The sequence below is a fragment of the Parambassis ranga genome, chromosome 17, assembly GCF_900634625.1.
Source record: "Parambassis ranga chromosome 17, fParRan2.1, whole genome shotgun sequence".
Lineage (NCBI taxonomy): Eukaryota > Metazoa > Chordata > Actinopteri > Ambassidae > Parambassis > Parambassis ranga.
Window position 1 is genome coordinate 8,035,779 of NC_041037.1, and position 18,859 is coordinate 8,054,637.

At 40.6% G+C, this 18,859-nt stretch overlaps 2 protein-coding genes across 2 annotated transcripts; both read right to left on the bottom strand.

Annotated features, from left to right (window-relative positions):
• Window positions 1–1,000: 1,000 nt before the first annotated feature.
• Window positions 1,001–12,589, bottom strand: stk11 (serine/threonine kinase 11). Its single transcript, XM_028428375.1, has 11 exons — window positions 12,385–12,589; window positions 10,682–11,598; window positions 6,854–6,937; window positions 6,607–6,696; window positions 6,147–6,279; window positions 5,917–6,053; window positions 5,706–5,833; window positions 4,263–4,320; window positions 3,929–4,122; window positions 2,414–2,649; window positions 1,001–1,705 (listed from the first exon to the last, which is right to left on the bottom strand). Exons 2-10 carry the CDS (start codon window positions 10,966–10,968, stop codon window positions 2,441–2,443), a joined length of 1,320 nt encoding a protein of 439 aa, XP_028284176.1. The 5' UTR covers window positions 10,969–11,598; window positions 12,385–12,589; the 3' UTR covers window positions 1,001–1,705; window positions 2,414–2,440.
• A 1,225-nt stretch (window positions 12,590–13,814) lies between these two features.
• On the bottom strand, window positions 13,815–18,799 carry sugp1 (SURP and G patch domain containing 1). Its single transcript, XM_028428290.1, has 14 exons — window positions 18,666–18,799; window positions 18,024–18,192; window positions 17,812–17,915; window positions 17,238–17,483; window positions 16,963–17,086; window positions 16,789–16,889; window positions 16,515–16,626; window positions 16,109–16,422; window positions 15,901–16,007; window positions 15,613–15,790; window positions 15,378–15,484; window positions 14,908–15,053; window positions 14,462–14,591; window positions 13,815–14,298 (listed from the first exon to the last, which is right to left on the bottom strand). The coding sequence occupies exons 1-14, from the start codon at window positions 18,682–18,684 to the stop codon at window positions 14,272–14,274; spliced, it is 1,884 nt and encodes a 627-aa protein (XP_028284091.1). The 5' UTR covers window positions 18,685–18,799; the 3' UTR covers window positions 13,815–14,271.
• Between the last annotated feature and the right edge of the window lie 60 nt (window positions 18,800–18,859).

The window sequence follows — 18,859 nt, forward strand, 5'->3', positions numbered from 1 at the left end:
GGAGCTTTAATCTGGAGATAATGTCAGGTTTCCGGTGTCAAGAGGTCTCATCTCATTGAACAGCTTCCCCCTCTCTTTCCAAGTGTTATTTATCCTGCAATTATGTGAAATTGCATTTTTACATGAGAGCATCGCTGCATGTTACGTGTGATGAAGATTGTCACCTGGGAAACTGATGCTTAGGTACAGCGAGTCCCCGCTTTTTGAACATTGACTTCTGTTTTAGCTGCAATCTGACATTCATGTCTTTGTCCTTGTTCACCGTGAACCATCTGCTTTATTGTGAAATGAGTTGTGCTGAAAATTCTAACATCTTGCAGCCTTGGCAGAGGCTAGACCTTGTGGGACCAACTGCAGCAAAACTCTCAATCTGGATTTAAAGGTTTTTCAGAATAATAAAAAAAGAAGGTACCAAATGAGTGCCTGCCATCCATGTTTTCTTTATGATGCAATTGAAGTCAGCGGGTGTACTGTGTGAAACTGTCAAAACAGCACAATCAATAGCACGACAACAGAAACCCAAAGTGTGTCCTCACATACTAATCATACTGCTGTAATGTTCCTCAGCCTGTTAACAACACGAGGCATCTCTTCACTCACCGCACTGTCTCGTTGAACGGAGAACCTCTCCATCGACCTTGCTGACGTGGGAAGCGCAGCTCTCTCCCTCCCTCCCTCACAGTTGTGACTCACCTGCTCTCTGATCTATTTCCAGTGAGGAGCTGATGATGGGCCTGACTGCGTAAAAGAGGGGTGAGGGGGGGGGAGCGCAGGGCTCCTGCCGATGTGATCGGCAGAACAAAGAGCTGGAAAACAGGCCTGCAACTGAGTGTCACTGCTCCGACTACAAAATGGTTGCAGACAGAGAAAGATATGTATAATATTCCTATGAGCGTGTAGCCTTATAAAGGACTAAAACAAAACACACACTAATCTGCATAGCATGATAAAAATATCCTCAACTAAAAGTGAAAAAGAAAGGATCATCCAACAAAACAGCCTGTTTGGGACATATTTTATATAAATAATAATTAAAAAATATTCATTGGTAAAATAAAGAAAAAACCTAAATGGAAATCAAAAATCCCATTAGCAGTGAATTTCATGGTTTCAGTCTGTCACTGTCCACAAACCAAGCACTTTCCCTTTCTTCGAGCTCTGTACAGCATGCATTTATCGTAGTAGGACTATAATAATTTTTCTCATCACAGATTTAAATATAGAATTATTCATAACTTCAGTTTTTTTCCCATTTTTAATTTTTACACATCACAATGTGTCTTAAAAACTGCCATTAGGGTTCTGTAAAAACAAAGGTAGTCAAAGAATAAGAAGGTGGGGGGCAGAGGAGAGTGTGAAGAAGAAGAGAGGGGGGGGTTGATGGTGTCTGTAATGTCCGGTGAAATCACTTGGCCCTCTGGAGAGGATGACAGGATGGAGAGGGGGAAATGACAAGGAAACAGAACTGGATGACACAATTTGAAAGGAGCAAAAATAAAACACCATCTTCACAGCCAGTGCTTCAGTCTCAGAGCGAAAAAAAAGAACATTTCATGCTGTCCTCCTCCCTGTCACTCATACCGCATCTTCAAAAGACACTGTGGGCCAGTGGTCCAAGGAGGTAAAGGTGGGGGGGCATTAACGTCAGCAGGTTTCTTTCACAACTGTGAGGACTCCAGACATAGAGGGACCAGGACAGATCAACCTGAGAGAGAAGGACAGAGAGGACAGAATATAACAGATGTCTGATGAACTCACAATACAAGTACTAATTGGTGCCGCTAACACAGAGACTCAACCCACATAGTGAGAAAGAGAGAGACAAACATCCCACAGCCCACTTTATCTCATCCAGGGTGAGTCATCGCCTGAACAAATTAATACACAGCATCTCTCCTGCACTGCACCCATGACAAAGAGCCTTGCACTGTGAGAGTTTTGTGTACGCATAGAAGACAGAAAGAGCAGCTGTGGGTGGTAACTAGAAAAAGAGGACAACCTGTTAAATCTGTGTGTATGCATGCAGCAAATATTTTCCCCAATCTGACTGAATGAGGGCCACTGATGAACCTGTGAATAGACTGTAATGTTGATAAATGCTGCAGAAATAGGACCTGTCGAGGTGTAATCTTTGTGACTGTACAGGAAAACGCCCATGTGTTTGTCTGTGGTGGTGAGTCACAGCACTGCTGACAGAATATCAACATACATTCTCTCTCCCCTCCCCAATTTCCTCCTCCACTCCTCCTGCCTGATAGTCCTTTCTACATTTTCAGTCTGTTCTAACATATTCTCCAACCTTTTAGTCTGGATCTGCAGCACCTGTTCCTTAGAGTTTATCTTTTCACTCTCACTGTGTAAAGAGGTGTCTTCCAGAAGCACAAATTCAGTTAAAAGCTTTAGTGACACTCACCAGGCAGGAGAGAAAGAGGAGGTGGGGTCATTGCTGTTTGCACGTGGAGAGCTTGCGGATTTTGCTGGCTGTGGAGACTCCTTTACGTGAGGGGTTGGATGAAGAGGAGGATCGGCGTTCGGCTTTGGCCTTGCTGTTTAGAGAGCCCCCTTCTGTTCCATTCACACAAACTGGCTTGGCTACAGCTGGGCTGTGGTCTGCACTCCCGTGATCTTGATCTTCTTCAGCCACTTGTCCTTTAATTAAAAACCAAAAAAACCAAAACAATAAACACACACTCACAGACACATCCATGACATAAGCGATGAGTGCTGGATGGATGAAAAGCACCATAGAAATCTGTAAACACCGAAGAATGTATGAGGAAACAGATTTTTTTGTTCAGTGCAAATAGAGTTGAGACGGTACTGCTAGAGAGACAACAGCAGTTTAATTACCACACACACTTCTTTCATTCACATGAAGCACCCTATGAGCGACAGTGTTCGGCATGTGTGGGAGTGAACCCTGGAAAACCATTCATGCTCCAACACCAAAACCCATTTCCACAGGACTATTTTTAGATTGCTTCATTCACATTCTGTGGCTCCATTTGGTTTTTATGTGGGGCACCACTTCTAGATACCCGACACTGACTACTGCATTTATTATTACCATCTGTTGCCTAGCAACAGATAAAGGATCTGAATTCTGGTGAAAAAAAATGACAAAAGAAGAGCCGAGGGACATGTTACATCCAATATAAAACATGTTACTATCTATTCAACACAAAGTCTGTCAACAGTGTGTTTAGAGCAGCTCATTCCAGACACTTAAATTAAGATCACAGCATTTTCATGGTACTCATTTTGACAAGCCAGAGTAGGGTGAACATAGGAGGAATAAATGATTGCTCAGTGTCATTAAGTGTCCCAGGGCTGGGTATATACACTAATACGCTGTTACCATGACCAGTCGAACTGTTTTTTTTTTCAGTCTGCAGGTGAAGTTGGCTTTATAAATGAAATCAAATGAGACTCACTGCCATTTGCAACTGATCAGTCTGGATGTGTGACTCAAGACATCCAACCTATCTGCTGGGTAACGTACAGGAATCCGTAACTACAAAGCCATACTGGTGACGTGGCTTTCAAATAAGGAAACACGAGGCCTCCCTTCAAGGTCCCAGCAGACTCTTTTTCCATGTTGCCCTGCATAGCACTCAAAGCTGGTATCTATATCAGCAATGCCTCAGATTCTGTTAAAAGTTGGACAACAGTAACTGCACCAAACAATGAATGTAATGTGGGACTGAAATAAATGGAAGATGCAAGCCCAGTGTCTGCAACATAACATTTTACAAGGTAAATGGCAGCCTGCCCTTACAAACCTAATCTACCTAATCTCAGGTGTCGATATAACCAGGGTTATGCAGAAGTCTCTGTGACTTTTTTTAACCACATTTTAACAAAAGGAAATGAAAAAATGAAATCTATCTGAAAGTAATTGGTAGGAATTCTCTAGGGGAACTCGTACCTGGCACTGTGAAGTCCTGAGTGTATATGATCTCATCCTCTCCATCATAGAGCTCGTCATCATCCTCCTCCGTGTAGCCATGAAGATCCTCCAGGTAGGGCACCACCGTCATACTCCGCCAAGGGTCCCTGCTTTCTGCGCTGGCAGGGATGGGTACAGGGGGCTCAGAGGGAGGGTGTTTCTTCCGTACCCAGCTGGCAGGGATTTTGAAGGAGTTAGAGGAGCAAGCATGGAAAAGACAGAGCAGTTCATTCTTCTTAATACTGTTCGTGCAGTCAATCAGGAGTCCCACACATGTTGGGATACATGACAATCGTATATTAAAACCACTCACTTGTGTTGCCTTATGTTCTGTATGGAAAACCTTTTTGCAGGGTCATACTCAAGCATTCCTAAAAACCAAAACGAAAAAAAAAACACACATTGTGAAAATGAGTTTAATGACAACAATTTACTGCGTTTCCATGCAGCGCTTGACATAAACCAATGGGAGGCCACAGCAGTGAGTGGAGAGAATCATTAAGGTAACATCAATTAATGTGAATAATAAACTCATTCATCACTGTATGTCAAAGTATCCACTGTAGGAGTCAATGAGCTACAGTAAAGAAACATCAATATGAGCAGCTTAACAGCTGTACCAGTGTAATGAAGGTTTTGTGCCTTAATTATCATAATGTGGGCTAAGTCTGTGCGAAAGGCAGAATATCAGTGTGATAAGGCAGAAATGATGCAGTACCCATCCTAATAATGTAATTGTCTCCCAGTAGGCAGAAAAGGGCAGTATGCAGAAGGCTGATAGTAGTGCTGTGCCTGCTGAAGGACACCTTTTGTGGCACTGGGCTTATTTTAGACCACGTAATTATGGACTGACTATCTCTTAGGTGCTGCGTCATCACACACAGACGTCACAAGCTCAGACAAAATGGAGGATAGAGGCGCCATATGTTTTAACAGCAGCAACAAATAAGGTTTTTCCCTCCTATTTTTCAAAACACAGCTTTTAACTGTTAAGGTATCCATGTGTAGAGGGGGTTATTTCCAAGCAAGAAGTGCTGGATAATAAGCTGGAATACTACGTAGGCATGCAGCATTCATGGGAGTGTTTTTTTAGTTGGTACAAACATAATCTTCCCAACATTCTTCATGGATTTTACAGGCTGCCAGTTTGCTCCCACACAGCTGATTATTTGGTTCACTATAAAAAGACTCTTGACTTTTCTTTTTTCCTTTCATATGGAGCTGAAGCATTGCAGCACAGCACTTGGGAAAAGCAATGCCCGACTGTGAGGTCTTTAGTATTCTACTGCTGGCTCCAGATCAATGGAAACTACGTCAACAGCTGAAGGGATTTCTACAATTTGAGGAAACCTTGCCTGCCAAGAAAACCTCAGTGGCTTTCAATGTCGCAGCACCACCTACTGGCTGCACAAGATCACAGAGCAGTCAGCAGACACTTGATTTATTACTCCTACAAGATGCCTGAGCAGTTCCATTTCCAAGTTGTTTCTAGCCAGTCATTTTCTGCAACATATAGAAATCTGTATTTTGTAGTGTAGTAAAAAAACTACCCAGACAGAAAACCTTTTCCCCTACCAATAAATGGCATCGCGTAATGACGCATGACACATGATACAGACGTCATGCAAAAGGCAAAGGTATTTAATGGATTTATTCTACCTTGAACTATGAGTCAGCCTCTACTGAGTAGGTGCGTCTCTATGACAGCACATTAATGGTGTATTTCTTGTTAGGAGTTTCCTTGAACAAGACTGACCTCGCAGCAGATCCGACAGGAGGGGTCCACACTCCTCGGGAACAGTGTAGTCACCTTTTCCAATGTTTTCAAATAGCTTATAGATGTTGTCTCCCTCAAACGGATACAGGCTTGTTGTAATGTTGTATCTAAATGGAATAAAAAAAAGTCAAAGTGTGGAAAGTTTCTGTTCAAAGTCAATAGAGGCAAGAGGGTGAAAAGTGTTACTCACAGTGTTACTCCAGCAGACCAAATGTCTACTTTAAACCCTGAAAAGGTGTCCAGTCCATTGGCAATCTCTGGAGGCTGGAAGGCCGGAGAGCCCTGACTGGTACGACATGTGTCATCCTCTGCAAATGGGTGAAGGGCCTGAAAAACACACAAGACACAAGAAAGCTAATGTAGCAGGATGATGATGGATGGAGGTTTTTTGGGGGGATTTTGGAAGCAGTCTGAACTCACCTCTGCTACCCCCAGGTCGGAGATTTTAAGCGCCCCGTCTGTGGTCAGTAGCAGATTCCCTGGTTTAATGTCTTTGTGAACTATTCCCTGGCTGTGCAAATATTCAAGGCCATCTAAAAGTTGGCAAAAGTACCTGGAAAAACAGTGACAACAAAAAAACACGGTGAGATTTATGAACATGATTATAAACAGGAGCGAACCGTACCATACTATAAACACATCAAACAATTTATCACTGTGGTCAGATAAAGCTTCATCACTTAGTGCTGTAGTTGCAGTGGCTTCCTGGCAGTGATCAGACATTCTCACAATCTACGGTTAGTTATTTTAACAGTAGAGGCCTTGCAGTCTCAGATCTAAACTTAGGCTTGAAGCAGGGGCTGCAGAGAGACTCAGACTAAATATAGCAGAGACTCAAGAGAAAGAGAGGGGGGAGAGGGAGAGAACAACAAAGACTTACCCGTGAGCTTGAAATACTGGAAACCTTTTCTCTGGGACACTGTCCAGCATTTCTTGCATCCCACAAACACAATACTCCATCACCATATACGTAAGTTGGGAGTCAAGAAAATTTGCCAAACCAAACAAACAGATCCTTTAATAATGTGAATAAATTATAAGGATGAATACTAACAGCTAGGAACATGATTCATGCTCAGAACTAACAACAGCAACACTTCCCATTCCCACTTCAAACAAAAGGATATATTTTTTGCTTCTCTTCATTGTAGAGCACGTCCACCAACTGAATCACATTCTTGTGTTGGAGTCTTCTTAGCAGCTGAATCTCCCTATAAAAAGATATTTTAAGAATTACAGACAAATATCAGAGAACAAATACATGCGACAAGGAGTGCTCTATCATTTAACACTTGGCCAGGGCAGCTGTGAATGTATGCTAAAGGACAGGTACCACACATCAGCACACTGGCACTAATATGTATTTTCATTAAGCAGCAGTTAAGCATGGAAGAGACTTGTAAGCAACTCAAGTCATTTTCAAATTAAATGGCTGCAGTTCTGTGCTACATTTATTGTGTAACATAAAGGACTTTAAAGTAGTTAAGAGAAAAATAACACCATTCAAAATGATATAATAACAGACTTCCCTTAGTCTGTGCCAAGTTTATTAACCTCTTAGGTTGTTTTAATATTAATTGTTTGATAATAAATGTTTCATTTTTGTCTGCATAGTTCAAGTCTAAGAAACATGTAGCTACCTGGCATACAAGTCAGTGTGGCTGTATGCTGCAGAATCTGCCTGGTTAACATAAGCTGCATAAGGCTAGATGTTCAGTCACACAACGAAAATGAGTCAGCTTAACTATCACTCGTGTTCTATACTCCTGTGGACGTGTAGCAGGAATACAATTTTCTTTGCACTAATTCTAACTGACTGGTAGAAAAGCCTCTAAATTGTGTCTCAGAGACTGCACTGTTTTGAGTCCACCAGTACAGCTGTGTCTGACAGAGCAGAGCAGAGCGGTCTTTACTATGTTAACAATATTGCTTATTTAGTGTTTAGATGTCACAGCTAAGCAGATCAGTTTTTGATGTCTGTAGTATGTTTTATATTGTAGATAAAAATCTTTTTCCTTGAGTACATTTTTCCACCTCTTGGTAATATGTAAACTTTAAAGGAACATGTAAAGACAGGCCAAAGCTACAAAGGGAGTGTGTGTGTCTAAAATAAATCAAACCTTGTTTGCCTCACAGTGCTAAGGCATCATTGGAGCTCTTAAAAAAAGAAAAAAAATACTTTTTATGAACTGCCTTGAACACAATGTACTACTGACAAACATTTTCTGGGACTACTCAGCCTCCCATTTCACACAAGCAGTTACTGCTGCATCACTGCACTGGTAAAACGACACTGCTGCCTCATGCATGCATAGAAAAGAAAAGCAATATTTTATAAATAAGGAATGCCATAAATACCCTGATGTTGAGCTACAAACAGACTATGCTGTTCCACTCAACAGCAAGTACTAATAACACATCTGATATAAAGCCAAAACCACATTGTATGAACACCACTGCTTTAGCATAAAACTAAATCAGGAAACAGATACAGTACTGAAGGCACCGTGAGTGCTGCAGTCTAGCTGCAGTCTGAGTTCGAAAGCGTATCAGTGGCCTTGTGCTTTCAACCTTTGGGAGAGCCCAAAGGACTTCAACACTTAACCATTCAGCAGCAACTGATACACAGCGGGAACAAAAACAGCTGATCAGAATTTGCATCTGCACTGTGCTGGTCCACAGTCTAGCTTAAAGTATGTGTGTCCATGTGTGTTCCTGTCATTCCAGACAGGGGCATGGCGTTACCATAGAAACAATAGTGGCATTGCTCAATCAAGGCCAGAATGAGCATGCTCATCCCTATGGCAACGCTGTAAAAGCAGGAAGTGTTTGGCAGACAGGAATGCTAAACAGACACTGAATGAAGAGACTGGAGGGTACTACAGCATCCATGCAGACAGGCCTTTACAGGCTGGAGGATCCAGCTTCCTCAGGCTACAAAACACAAGTTCACCACCACAAAGGAACAGGCCTAAATATAAACAAAGAAAAAATAAATGCTGATTGGAAAGTATGGTAGAAATAATATTTTATAATATCCTTGACACAAACAGATGACGTAGGTCATTGTCAGGCCAGATAGTGATAAAATCTGTCTTCTAAGCTTTCCGTTTTGACACTTTGTTGTAGCCTCTGCAGTCACTTCTAGTGAGCACCATGTTTTTTTATTCCTCCTGAGCTGTCACTCGTCGTTGGCCGAGCGGCCTTCTCACAAGGCCTTTTTTTTCTTATGACCGTCCATACAGAGATATTATATTACAGGTGGCCAACATCTGATGAAAAACACTGCACCAACGATGATTAATCAAGATGAACTGGTTAAAACAGAAATCACTGATGTGGCTTGATGAATGTTACTGAATGATAGCTGTTATGTGCTAGCATTTTGTGTATACTGAGCCTATTAGTGATTTGTATTACTGCAAATGTTGCTAATACCACTAAAATCTCTTAAAACTATCTCCCCTGGCTTTCTCAGCCCTGATGAAGTGGCTACGAGGGAGACAAATGCCAATTTGTACCATAAAACTGTTTCAGAATGGTGAAGTGGTAAAAATTTCCCTAACAGGTAATCTAGATATCAAATAGCAGATGTTGAAAAAATCCCAACAAAATGATTCGTACTGAGCTGTCACAGTCCCTTTTTATTGTTCTGCTACTGCCAGTTCGTCTGTGGCCTAAAAACATCTTGCAGCTCCTCTTTCTCTCTGTGTGAACTCATTCTGACAGGTTTCTAAAGCTTACTCTATAATTAGCACAGGCCCACAGCGAAAGGTTGGAATAATATTTAATAATACTACTGTGATTAAAACTTCTAAAGCTCATTCGGAGACGGGGATGCAGAAAAGGAGTATGAACACATAGACATGACAGTCACATAACTGAGGCAGACATAGAGGAGAGAAAATATGAGACAGAGAGAGAAGATAGGGAGATTTCCCTTGATGAGATCCCCAACACTTTACTGCTATGAAAATGGTGCAGATACTAAATGGCTATGACCTGATCTCTGATCAATTTTCACAGATTGAAACAATGATTTAGGTTGTATGAACCTGAACCAAAACAACTGACTTAAAAAAGAACAAGCTGCTGTTAACTGCGTTCTTTCACCTGTTTCAAAGATTCTTGATGATGCAATTACAAGTTGTAATGTGTTCATTCAGCTGGCAATGAACTACTGACTGATTTAACTCTATGTATGCATGTTTTTGTGTCCTTGACATTAAAAACATTTGATTTCTTGCAGGACAGGTATGTCACATGTTAAAAAGGACTAGACTACATATTAAGCATTCTCTTTATATAGGATTAAGTATCAAACTGCAGAATTTTTCCAATTTCCAACACAGTTTTGTTGGAATATTGAACTATGTCATCTTGGCAAAGTTTCTATTATTAACATCTGAAAAGCATGTTTATCTGGCTCCAGTTTCAATGAAGTGTAAATGTATTTAAGGTGTGTTAGGAGCGACTTCACATCACTGATGGGTGTGGATAAAGGTTAAAAAACAAACACCCAATACCAAACCTATCGTTGATGATGATCAGAGCACATATGAATCCTTCAACAAGAGAATAAAAAAAAAGATATACCATGTATAATTACTCGTTAAAAGTGCGTGCACACTGCGCATGGATTTGTGGCTGCTCTTTTCTGTTGAACATGATAAAATGTACTAGGATAAAAAATACAACAATGCAGAAAAAACTTTTCTTGAAATATTTCCAAGTTGTGCATGGTACATCTCATAAGATGGATTAAGAGACCTGGCAAGGCATGAAAGGTCAGTCTCATTGTGGCACAGTCAAAAGAATCCTATTTGACTGTTGGAAGAATCATTAAATTTTCAGTGTGGTGACTCAAACTAATTAACTCATAGGTGAAGCATTAAAGTCAAGCCATGACCAAGTAAAGAAGTAAAAACAGACTTACAGGCCCAACTGTCACTTACTTTTTCACATTGGCTTCTCCATTGGGAATCCTCCTTAGCTTCTTCTTCTTGAGTATCTTGACCGCCCTGCGACAAAGAGTCTCTGAGTCCAGCATTTCTTTCACCTTGCCATAGGATCCCTCCCCTAGTAGATCCCCCATCAAGTACTTTCCTATCAGCTTCGCCCTCTTCCTCCGTGGCTGGTAGATAACCTCTGTAGAGTCAATGCGATGAATAAAAGTTTCCATGTCCATCACCAGTTCATTTTCATTCAGATAGTCAAGATGATGCAGCTCCCTGGTACTCATGACTGATAGTATAGCGACCACAGCTGGTGTCTCCTGTGGGAAAACTGTTTTCAAAATGCTGCTGTGGTGTAATCCACAGGTAGCCTTTCAGCTGAGCAGAGTATTCTGAATCTGCAGACGAGTTACAAAATACTGAACATGGGAGTAATCAGTCCTGAGAGTCGAGGGAGGAGGTGGTGATCAATTCCAATCTGTAAACATTAGGGCTCTTTTTACTCAGAAGAAATGGGGTGAAGGACTGTTTGGGTCCAGTGCTGAGTTAGTGCTTTATACTGTGCAATATGTACTATGTCAAGGATGAGTGCAGTTAAACAGAAACAGGAAAAGAAGTCTTTTTTTTCTCTGCTTCACCACTGAATAACTAATACCATACAGCCTTAGGTCAAGGCTACCAGTCTTGCTTCAAGGCCATGCAGCACCAGATATCTGTCAAAGGTCCATGGTGCATAGCATAATTTTCTCAGATCACATAAGTTTGTGGACCTGGACTGAATCCAAGCATAGATATACAGCATGCAGCAGTCTTAGTCCAATCTCTGGTAGTCAAGTCTCCTGGGAGGGCCACAGCCATCCGATGTGTAGAACCGTCCTCAGGTGTCCTCCATGTCACCACGGTTCACTAGCTAGTGCCTGAAAACAAGGGTCATTTAAACATTAATGAAAATACACACACATGGTCTTCGCTCGCTTTTAAAACCAAGCTAGATCTCTTTGGTAAACAACCTGTCCAGTTGTCATCACTTGGCTGGTGTAAACTTTACTGAGTTTTCCTTCTGCTGTGAGGAAACATAAGACACGAAGAGATAATCTGCTCTCATCCCGTTTGAATTGAACAGCGTAATTGATGAAATATAAAACAAACATTTGTGTTGACTGTTGGCTAGCTAGTATGCTAGTGTAGTCTGCTTGAATGAACTAGCTTACAACACAAACTGTCACCTAACCTTTCATTGATGTGTACCCCTTCGGCGTCATTTGCAGGTTTTGCCTGAGAAGTGTGCTTTAAACAGTGCCACCTAATTTAATGCAAATGACAAATGACACCGAAGAACTGGAGAGGATGACCGAAACGTCGTCACACAACTGTAGCTAACGGTGCTTGTTGTGCAGCAGCAGCAGCAGCAGCAGCTAGCCAAGTTTGCCTGACGTTGGGATTAGCGTTAGCCAACTTTGCCTCATTTGCCGGTGAAGGAGCGACAGGCGAAGGGACGGGCATTGTTCTTTGGGTGTGCTAGATTATGCTCGCCCAAATACAAAACCATTAGCAGCTTCAGTGTTTAAACCGGTCGCTGGCACAAAAGAAACAATCCAGATAAAACCAGCTAACGCAAGCTAACCGGAGTTGCGTTGGTTAGCAAGCCGCTCAGATTCCAGTGTAAATTGCTAGCTAGCCTGTTAAGAAGCTCAATAACTCACCTAGATCCGAATGAATCTTGGTTCCGCTGCAGGTCTTATTTCCTCTTTGTGAGTCCGTTCTTGATAAAACAAATACTTCATACGGGTTTAGCGAAATATCAGTTAATTTTTCTCACTCTTCGTGCTACTCTTGCCACTCAGGTTGTCGCCATCTTGTTTACCTCCCCCCCAACTCGCACTGACAGACCACACGTTAATGCGTCAAATCAAAGTTTTCCCCCTCGCACACTGTGGAGAAACGAGGAGAAAACGGCTTCTAACTTAGATTATACAGTCAACTATCAACAGTATAAATTATTTATCCAAGTTTGAACAAACAGTCCGTTCCCATAAATGTATGTGATAATTATATATTTTTTGGTAAATTGCCAAGCAATATTCTATTAATAATATAGAATATAAAGCTTTAAAACGCACATATCCAGTACAAGCATATTCCCCACGTAAGGTTGTTTTTTGTTCTCTTTTTCATTTTAATTTTATTACATTTATTGAATTCAATTTCTTTGAATTTTATTAAAATGAAAACAAGGAAAAAAAAGAAGAGAGATGGAAGTTATTTTACCATTCACTGTGGTAAACAGAAGAAAAAGCAACAGTAGTGCCTCTGTTTGCAAGCCTGAAAAGACCAGTAATACTTTGGTGCTTGGGATTTAAAGCCCAAACAGATAATTTATAACTTAAATATAAAATGAGCCTACAATCATTTTTGAGTTAGATGTGCCAAAAGGGGCGGAGGTGAACCAACCTCTCTGGTTGAACATGAGACCAGACCTTTGGCTTTCTGTGACCTAAGCAAGTCCCACTAATCCATCCATGTCACTCTCACCTACTCCAGTGTTGGAGCTTCGGGCCACCAAAGGTACAGACAAATTCCATTCAACTAAAGCTAAAAAAATATACAACAAATAATCAAAATAGAGAAAATATTGGGGATTTACAGTATTCAGACATTCTGTCATTCATGATTTCACCCAAGGAGGCAGACCATTCCTTCAACCTGTCTTCTCCGGTTTTAGCATTTGGTCGTTTTCAATTTTGTGAGGTAGCCCACATCATTTCTGTCAAAACAAGCCAAGATGTTGATTATCCTTCTAGTGTGACTCAAGTCACCTCTAAATGATGATGTGACTCTTGCTTAGCTGGGATTGCGGAGTTATATTTATCCCATGTAAACCTCTCTGGGGAATGGCGAACTGTAGGTCTGATTTCACTTATCTGTCACCCTGCGCGCCACAGGCTGCTTGAGTCTGGGTCAGACCCACTTCACTTCTGCTGTCCAGAATCATGCAGAAACGAATACTGATGAAACTATTAACACGAATACCTGCGCTTAGCACCTGAAAGTGGATTTATCTTTAGCGCCTATAAAACACATCATAAACACAGAGCTGTAGTTTAACAAACTTTTAGGACACCTGCCACAGATCCACAGTTCTGTAAGTGGTTCATTTTATTGTGAACACTTCAACTTAATGAGAGGAAGTAGAAATCGACAAAAGCACAGTATGGAAAATAAACAGAAGACATACATAAAGTGTTATTTAGCGAAGAATTTAAAATTTTGATGAGGAACAAATATGTAACATGAACCGCAGAGTGCAGTCATTAAAGAAGTCAGGTGATATCAGCCTTTATATATTTGCAGTTGTTAAGTAATTGAATTAAAATGTAAGTAAATGTGAAGTATTTAAAGAAAACAGTTAAGTTTGTCTCTTGATTAACATGAAAATCTACTCATCTTTTCCAAAACATTCTGCCATCTGGCACATACTTTTTTTCTCGTGCAACAGTGTCCATTTCAAGCTCGACCATCGCTCTGACAGGCGCACAAACTAGATTTATGTTGATAAAAAAAACAAGTATACACAGAAACAGTCTTCTGCATCAGTAATACGGTCTTCGAGGATTGTTCTGCAGAAAAAGAAAAAAAAAGAAACGATTATATTTTAAAATATTTTGAAGAATGCAGAGGAGTACAATGATTTGAAATGATCCAAATTAATCATAATCTACATAAACTGATGAACATTCAGACTTTATTTCTACAATGACAGAAGATGGAAACAGATGTTACCAGTGGGTTGGGCCTGAAGCGGTAGGCTAGCATCATCCTCTTCCTAAAAGCATCATACTCATCGTCACTTTTCACCAGCTCAGCTGGACGGTCTATTCCCAACCCTGCTCCGTTTTGTGCTGTTTGTCCCCTGAGGTGGGACAGAGGGACAGACATTCAACATTAAAAAATTTCATCATCGGATTTTCAATAGTGTAGGTAAAATAAAATTAATAACAGGCAGAGTTAAGGGTTGTGGATGCCCACAGGATGCATGGTAATATACATAATTATATCTGCTGACTTGTTAAAAAAAAACATTTCTAGTTATGTTAATCTACATCCTGCATCATGTTAATGTACATTTCAATACATTATTGTAGAATGGACATGTTGAAAACTACATTATTACTACAGTGCCTTCAGTGAAATGTGTAAGCACAGTTATAAAGAGGATAAATGCTCACTTGTTGACCGGGGCTTTGATTCCCTGCCCTTCACTGCCGAGGCCTTCACCTTCCTTCCAGCCCATTTTCATGAGCATCCGGAAACCAAGATTCTCTACAGTCAACTTAAACTCTTTATATTCTGAGTAGTCTGGGTCCCGACCCTCCTGCAAATCCAGAAGAGAAATTTGTGCATTTATTCATTTTACTAACTGTTAGTTTAAAGGATAGTGAAATTACAATCATATGGTAATATTAAAGAAAAACAGCAGTGTGATTGTAACCCTGAATGTGTAACACATGCACATTAGGATGGAATGTGTGTCTCTACATGTTATTTATAACAGAAGAAAACAAATGTATGTATTGCTGTGCTGGGTGCAGCTAAAGCAGCCTTGACCTAAATTGACAGTTTGAAAGCATGAAGTATGAATGGATTATGATTATAATTATGTCTTAAGCCATTTTAAACTAAGCAGATGTAAACTTACCTTGAGGGCCTTAAAGGTTTCCATAAACCGATCCAGCTCCTCAGGCGGCAGGAAGTCACCAATAAAGTGTTTTCCTTTCCCCATCTCCGTCAAAGACTCGGCCCATTCTGTAAAAATACAGAGAAGCTGTTTTGAAAAACCAAGATTTAAGTGTTACTTAAACATGACATCAATCTCCACTTGCTGATGCTAATGTGGATATGAATCATTTTCCAAAGGCACTAGTCAGAGTCACCTCTTGTCTTCTCCATTTCCATCTTTCTCAGCTGATGCTCCCAGGTGCCTGCATCTTGGTCCACTTCTTCATCGCTGTCATATTCATGTTGGTGATCTCTTATCGCCTTCTCCCACATCTGCTGCATCTCTGCCATCGCACGCTTGTGCTTCATGATCATGTCATACATCTCTTGCATCTGCGTGTGAGTAAACACATCACACACTCAACAAGAATCTTGAATATAAAGTGTGGACAATTATTTTAAATTATAAAATTAAAATATAAATATATATATATTTATTTGACCTCTTGTTGTTCTTTGAGTTGTTTCTTCTGGTCCTCTGATAGTTCAGTCACTCCAACCAGACCAAGAGGTTTTCCCTTTTTATACCCGAGACCTCTCAGCTCCTGGGCTGAAACAGATGGCACCACAATATTAAACATATCTCCCAAGAAAAAAATACATAAATATAAGAACATTTATGAATGTATAATAAATTCACAATATCAGTACCAGAGAGCGAGGGTGCGTTAGGGTCTACAATGTTGATATCATGAGGAATAACAACGGAAGGAATCGGCAATTCCACTTTGTCATCTTCAGACCCCCATCTGCTCTTTCTTTTTTTCTTCACAGGTGGAGTTTCTGACTCCTGAATTTGGGGTACAAATGCTGGTAAAGGAGAAGTGATTGATTGCTGAACGTCTGCCTTGGAGTCTTCTGCAGGAGGTGAAGAGCTCGAAGAGCTCTGGGAAGTTGCGGCACGATACTCCTGTACTTTCTCTTTGTAGAAACGATAGGCTGGACTTTGGCGATCATATAAGAAACTGAAGGAGTACAGGTAGATATAAATCAAAAACAGGTTTTAAAAAGAGAGTGTCAAAGTTACAGAACACAGAGGGCAGATGTGGTGACTGACTTGAAGGCAGGGTTGTCTTGGTTCCGCTCAGCAGCAATGGCCTCTACCTCAGGACCACCCTCTGCCACAAACCTGGCCAGTTTTTCAGCCACCTGCTGGGTTTCTGCATCAACTGGGGGTAGAGTTTAAGCAGCCTATTAGCACATACTAAAACTAAATGATCCATAGCTTACACTGCACACTGTCCAAGCCCTGTGCAACATCATTTTAAGGCGTTTTGAGATGAAATATGAGAAAAAAAAGAGTAGAAATATAAAGATTAAGTGTAATTTACCATTATCTGATGTATTCTCGGACCTTTGCAAATCTCGTCTCAACACTCCAACTCTTTTTTTGTAGTACAGATACTCCAGGCTGCTCTTATCATATAAAAATCTGAAAGGCAATGCAAAACAGTTAAAAAAGGGAAGTCTAAATCTGACTGAGCTACAATGTTATTTATACTTACGAGAAAACAGGATTATCTTTGTAGTCCTCCTTGGCCTTCCTCTCCAGCTCAGGACCTCCCTCAGCCACAAAAGAGGCCATCTTGTCGATAATGAGTTTGGTGTCTGAATCCTCTGGGGGAGAAACTTTAAGCAGGCTATGAGTACAATTACTCTAAGGGCACAAATGACAAAATGCCAGTCACAAGGCAAGTGCCACTGGAGTCACAGAGGACGCACTGAAACGTCCAAGCCATGGAGTTGTCCCGAGATACACTAGAAAAACGCCTTGAATTACCTTTCATTTCTAAGAATTTGGAGTAATCGGCCTCTTCTTCCTCATCTTCGCCATCTGGAGAGCAAAACACACTCGGCCTTTGGGTGAGAACGGGATTCTTCTTCGACTGTGAATAGCTCTTGAACTGACTAAGCATGCTGCTGACTCCGAGGCCAGGCCGCTGCCCGACAAAAATGCTCTTTTTCTGCAGTGTGTTTCCTTTTGGAGATGTTGAAGCTGAAGAAGTCTTAGTATCGCTAGTAGAACCTTGAATGAGCACGAACAAAAGTATTAGCCTTCAGATAAATGCTATGATGATATTTTTGCTGAGATGATGATGGTGCTTCTTCAGTTATCAGTCAGATGACCATAACAAGTAAGAAATATAAGGTCATGTTAATTGTTTCCTTAACCAATCACTATGGGTCCCCTTTGGTATGTTTTCTACTCCTTAAACAATGTACAGTTGTCAATGATCTCTTTATCTGACTACTACATAAGCCAAAATTGATGTGTCCGAGTGTTCTCATAGCTATAATATAATATTTAAAATCACAGTATTTTGGATCAATATTGCAAAGAAAAAGGCACTTACCAGACGTGTTATTGCCCTTTTCCTTCTGCATCTTCATGAACTGCTGTAAAAAGCTTCCATCATTTACAAACTTATTTGAAGGACCTGGGAGGACACTGGGAGAACTAGGTGGAATCAGAATGGACAAAACACACCTTTATGTATAAAGCATATCAACACCCACATGTGTACAGACTTGACTTTCCTATGACATATTGGAAGTGCATAATTACCTTGGGGGAATTGACTTGCTGGTGTTTTGCATGTTTATTTTTGCTTGCTCAGCCAATCTGGCTTCTATCTCTTTCTTCTTCTCCGCTATAAGTTTTTCTTGACGGAGAATATTCATGTTCATTTTGTTTTTCTGTGTTTGGCCCGGTTTGGACTTCCAGGATCCTCGGCCTGGAAACACGTTTGAGAGAGAATACAAAAGAGCTTTTAGAAAATTGGTTGACGTTTTGTTGTCATGTTTTAAAAAAACAAAGAAAATTCAATATTGTCTAATGATCTCGTGTATTACAATATTATAACTTCGTTACATTTAATTTTTAAGGCTGGAGTGCAGAAATGATTTCAGACATTCGTTAGAGAAACAACTTAATAGCTATATGGTGGAGTGCACGCTGAACCATTAATATCATTAAACATATAAAAACAAATAAACTACAGACTGCAGCCTGTCGGGACTTGTAGAGGAAATATTACTTTGTTTACCTTGCAGCTTGAAAACATGGCTAAGGTTTTATATATATACGCTAAGAAACAGGCTGTCTAGTTGCTATATATGCTAATGTTGATGGCTAACCTGGCTAACCTATGTGTTCAAACAATAAAGCTGCCATATTTAAAGCAATAGTTTCACGGATAAGATTTACCTTGATCGCTAGACTCCATGGTCGTAGCAAGAAGAAAAAATATATTATGAAAACACAGCACAGGGACGACAAAAAGGCCTATTTGCCGCTACATGAGCAAGCTAACTGCTGTTTAGGACCACAATGTTGCTAACATAAACAAGAACTGTACTTCCGGTTCAGCTTTTCAAAATAAAAGCATAAATATTCGCACC

What these genes read in the sequence shown, in the direction of transcription:
- stk11 (XM_028428375.1), bottom strand. Translation starts at nt 10,968, where the DNA reads ATGAGTACCAGGGAGCTGCATCATCTTGACTATCTGAATGAAAATGAA. An exon ending in GGAGAAGCCAATGTGAAAAA is followed by an intron (nt 6,938 to 10,681) that starts GTAAGTGACAGT and finishes ATCTTTTTATAG; the next exon opens with GGAGATTCAGCTGCTAAGAA. An exon ending in TCAGGACTTCACAGTGCCAG is followed by an intron (nt 2,650 to 3,928) that starts GTACGAGTTCCC and finishes TTTTAATTAAAG; the next exon opens with GACAAGTGGCTGAAGAAGAT.
- sugp1 (XM_028428290.1), bottom strand. An exon ending in AAAGGGCAATAACACGTCTG is followed by an intron (nt 17,484 to 17,811) that starts GTAAGTGCCTTT and finishes TGCTCATTCAAG; the next exon opens with GTTCTACTAGCGATACTAAG. An exon ending in GCTTCAGGCCCAACCCACTG is followed by an intron (nt 14,299 to 14,461) that starts GTAACATCTGTT and finishes CTTTTTCTGCAG; the next exon opens with AACAATCCTCGAAGACCGTA.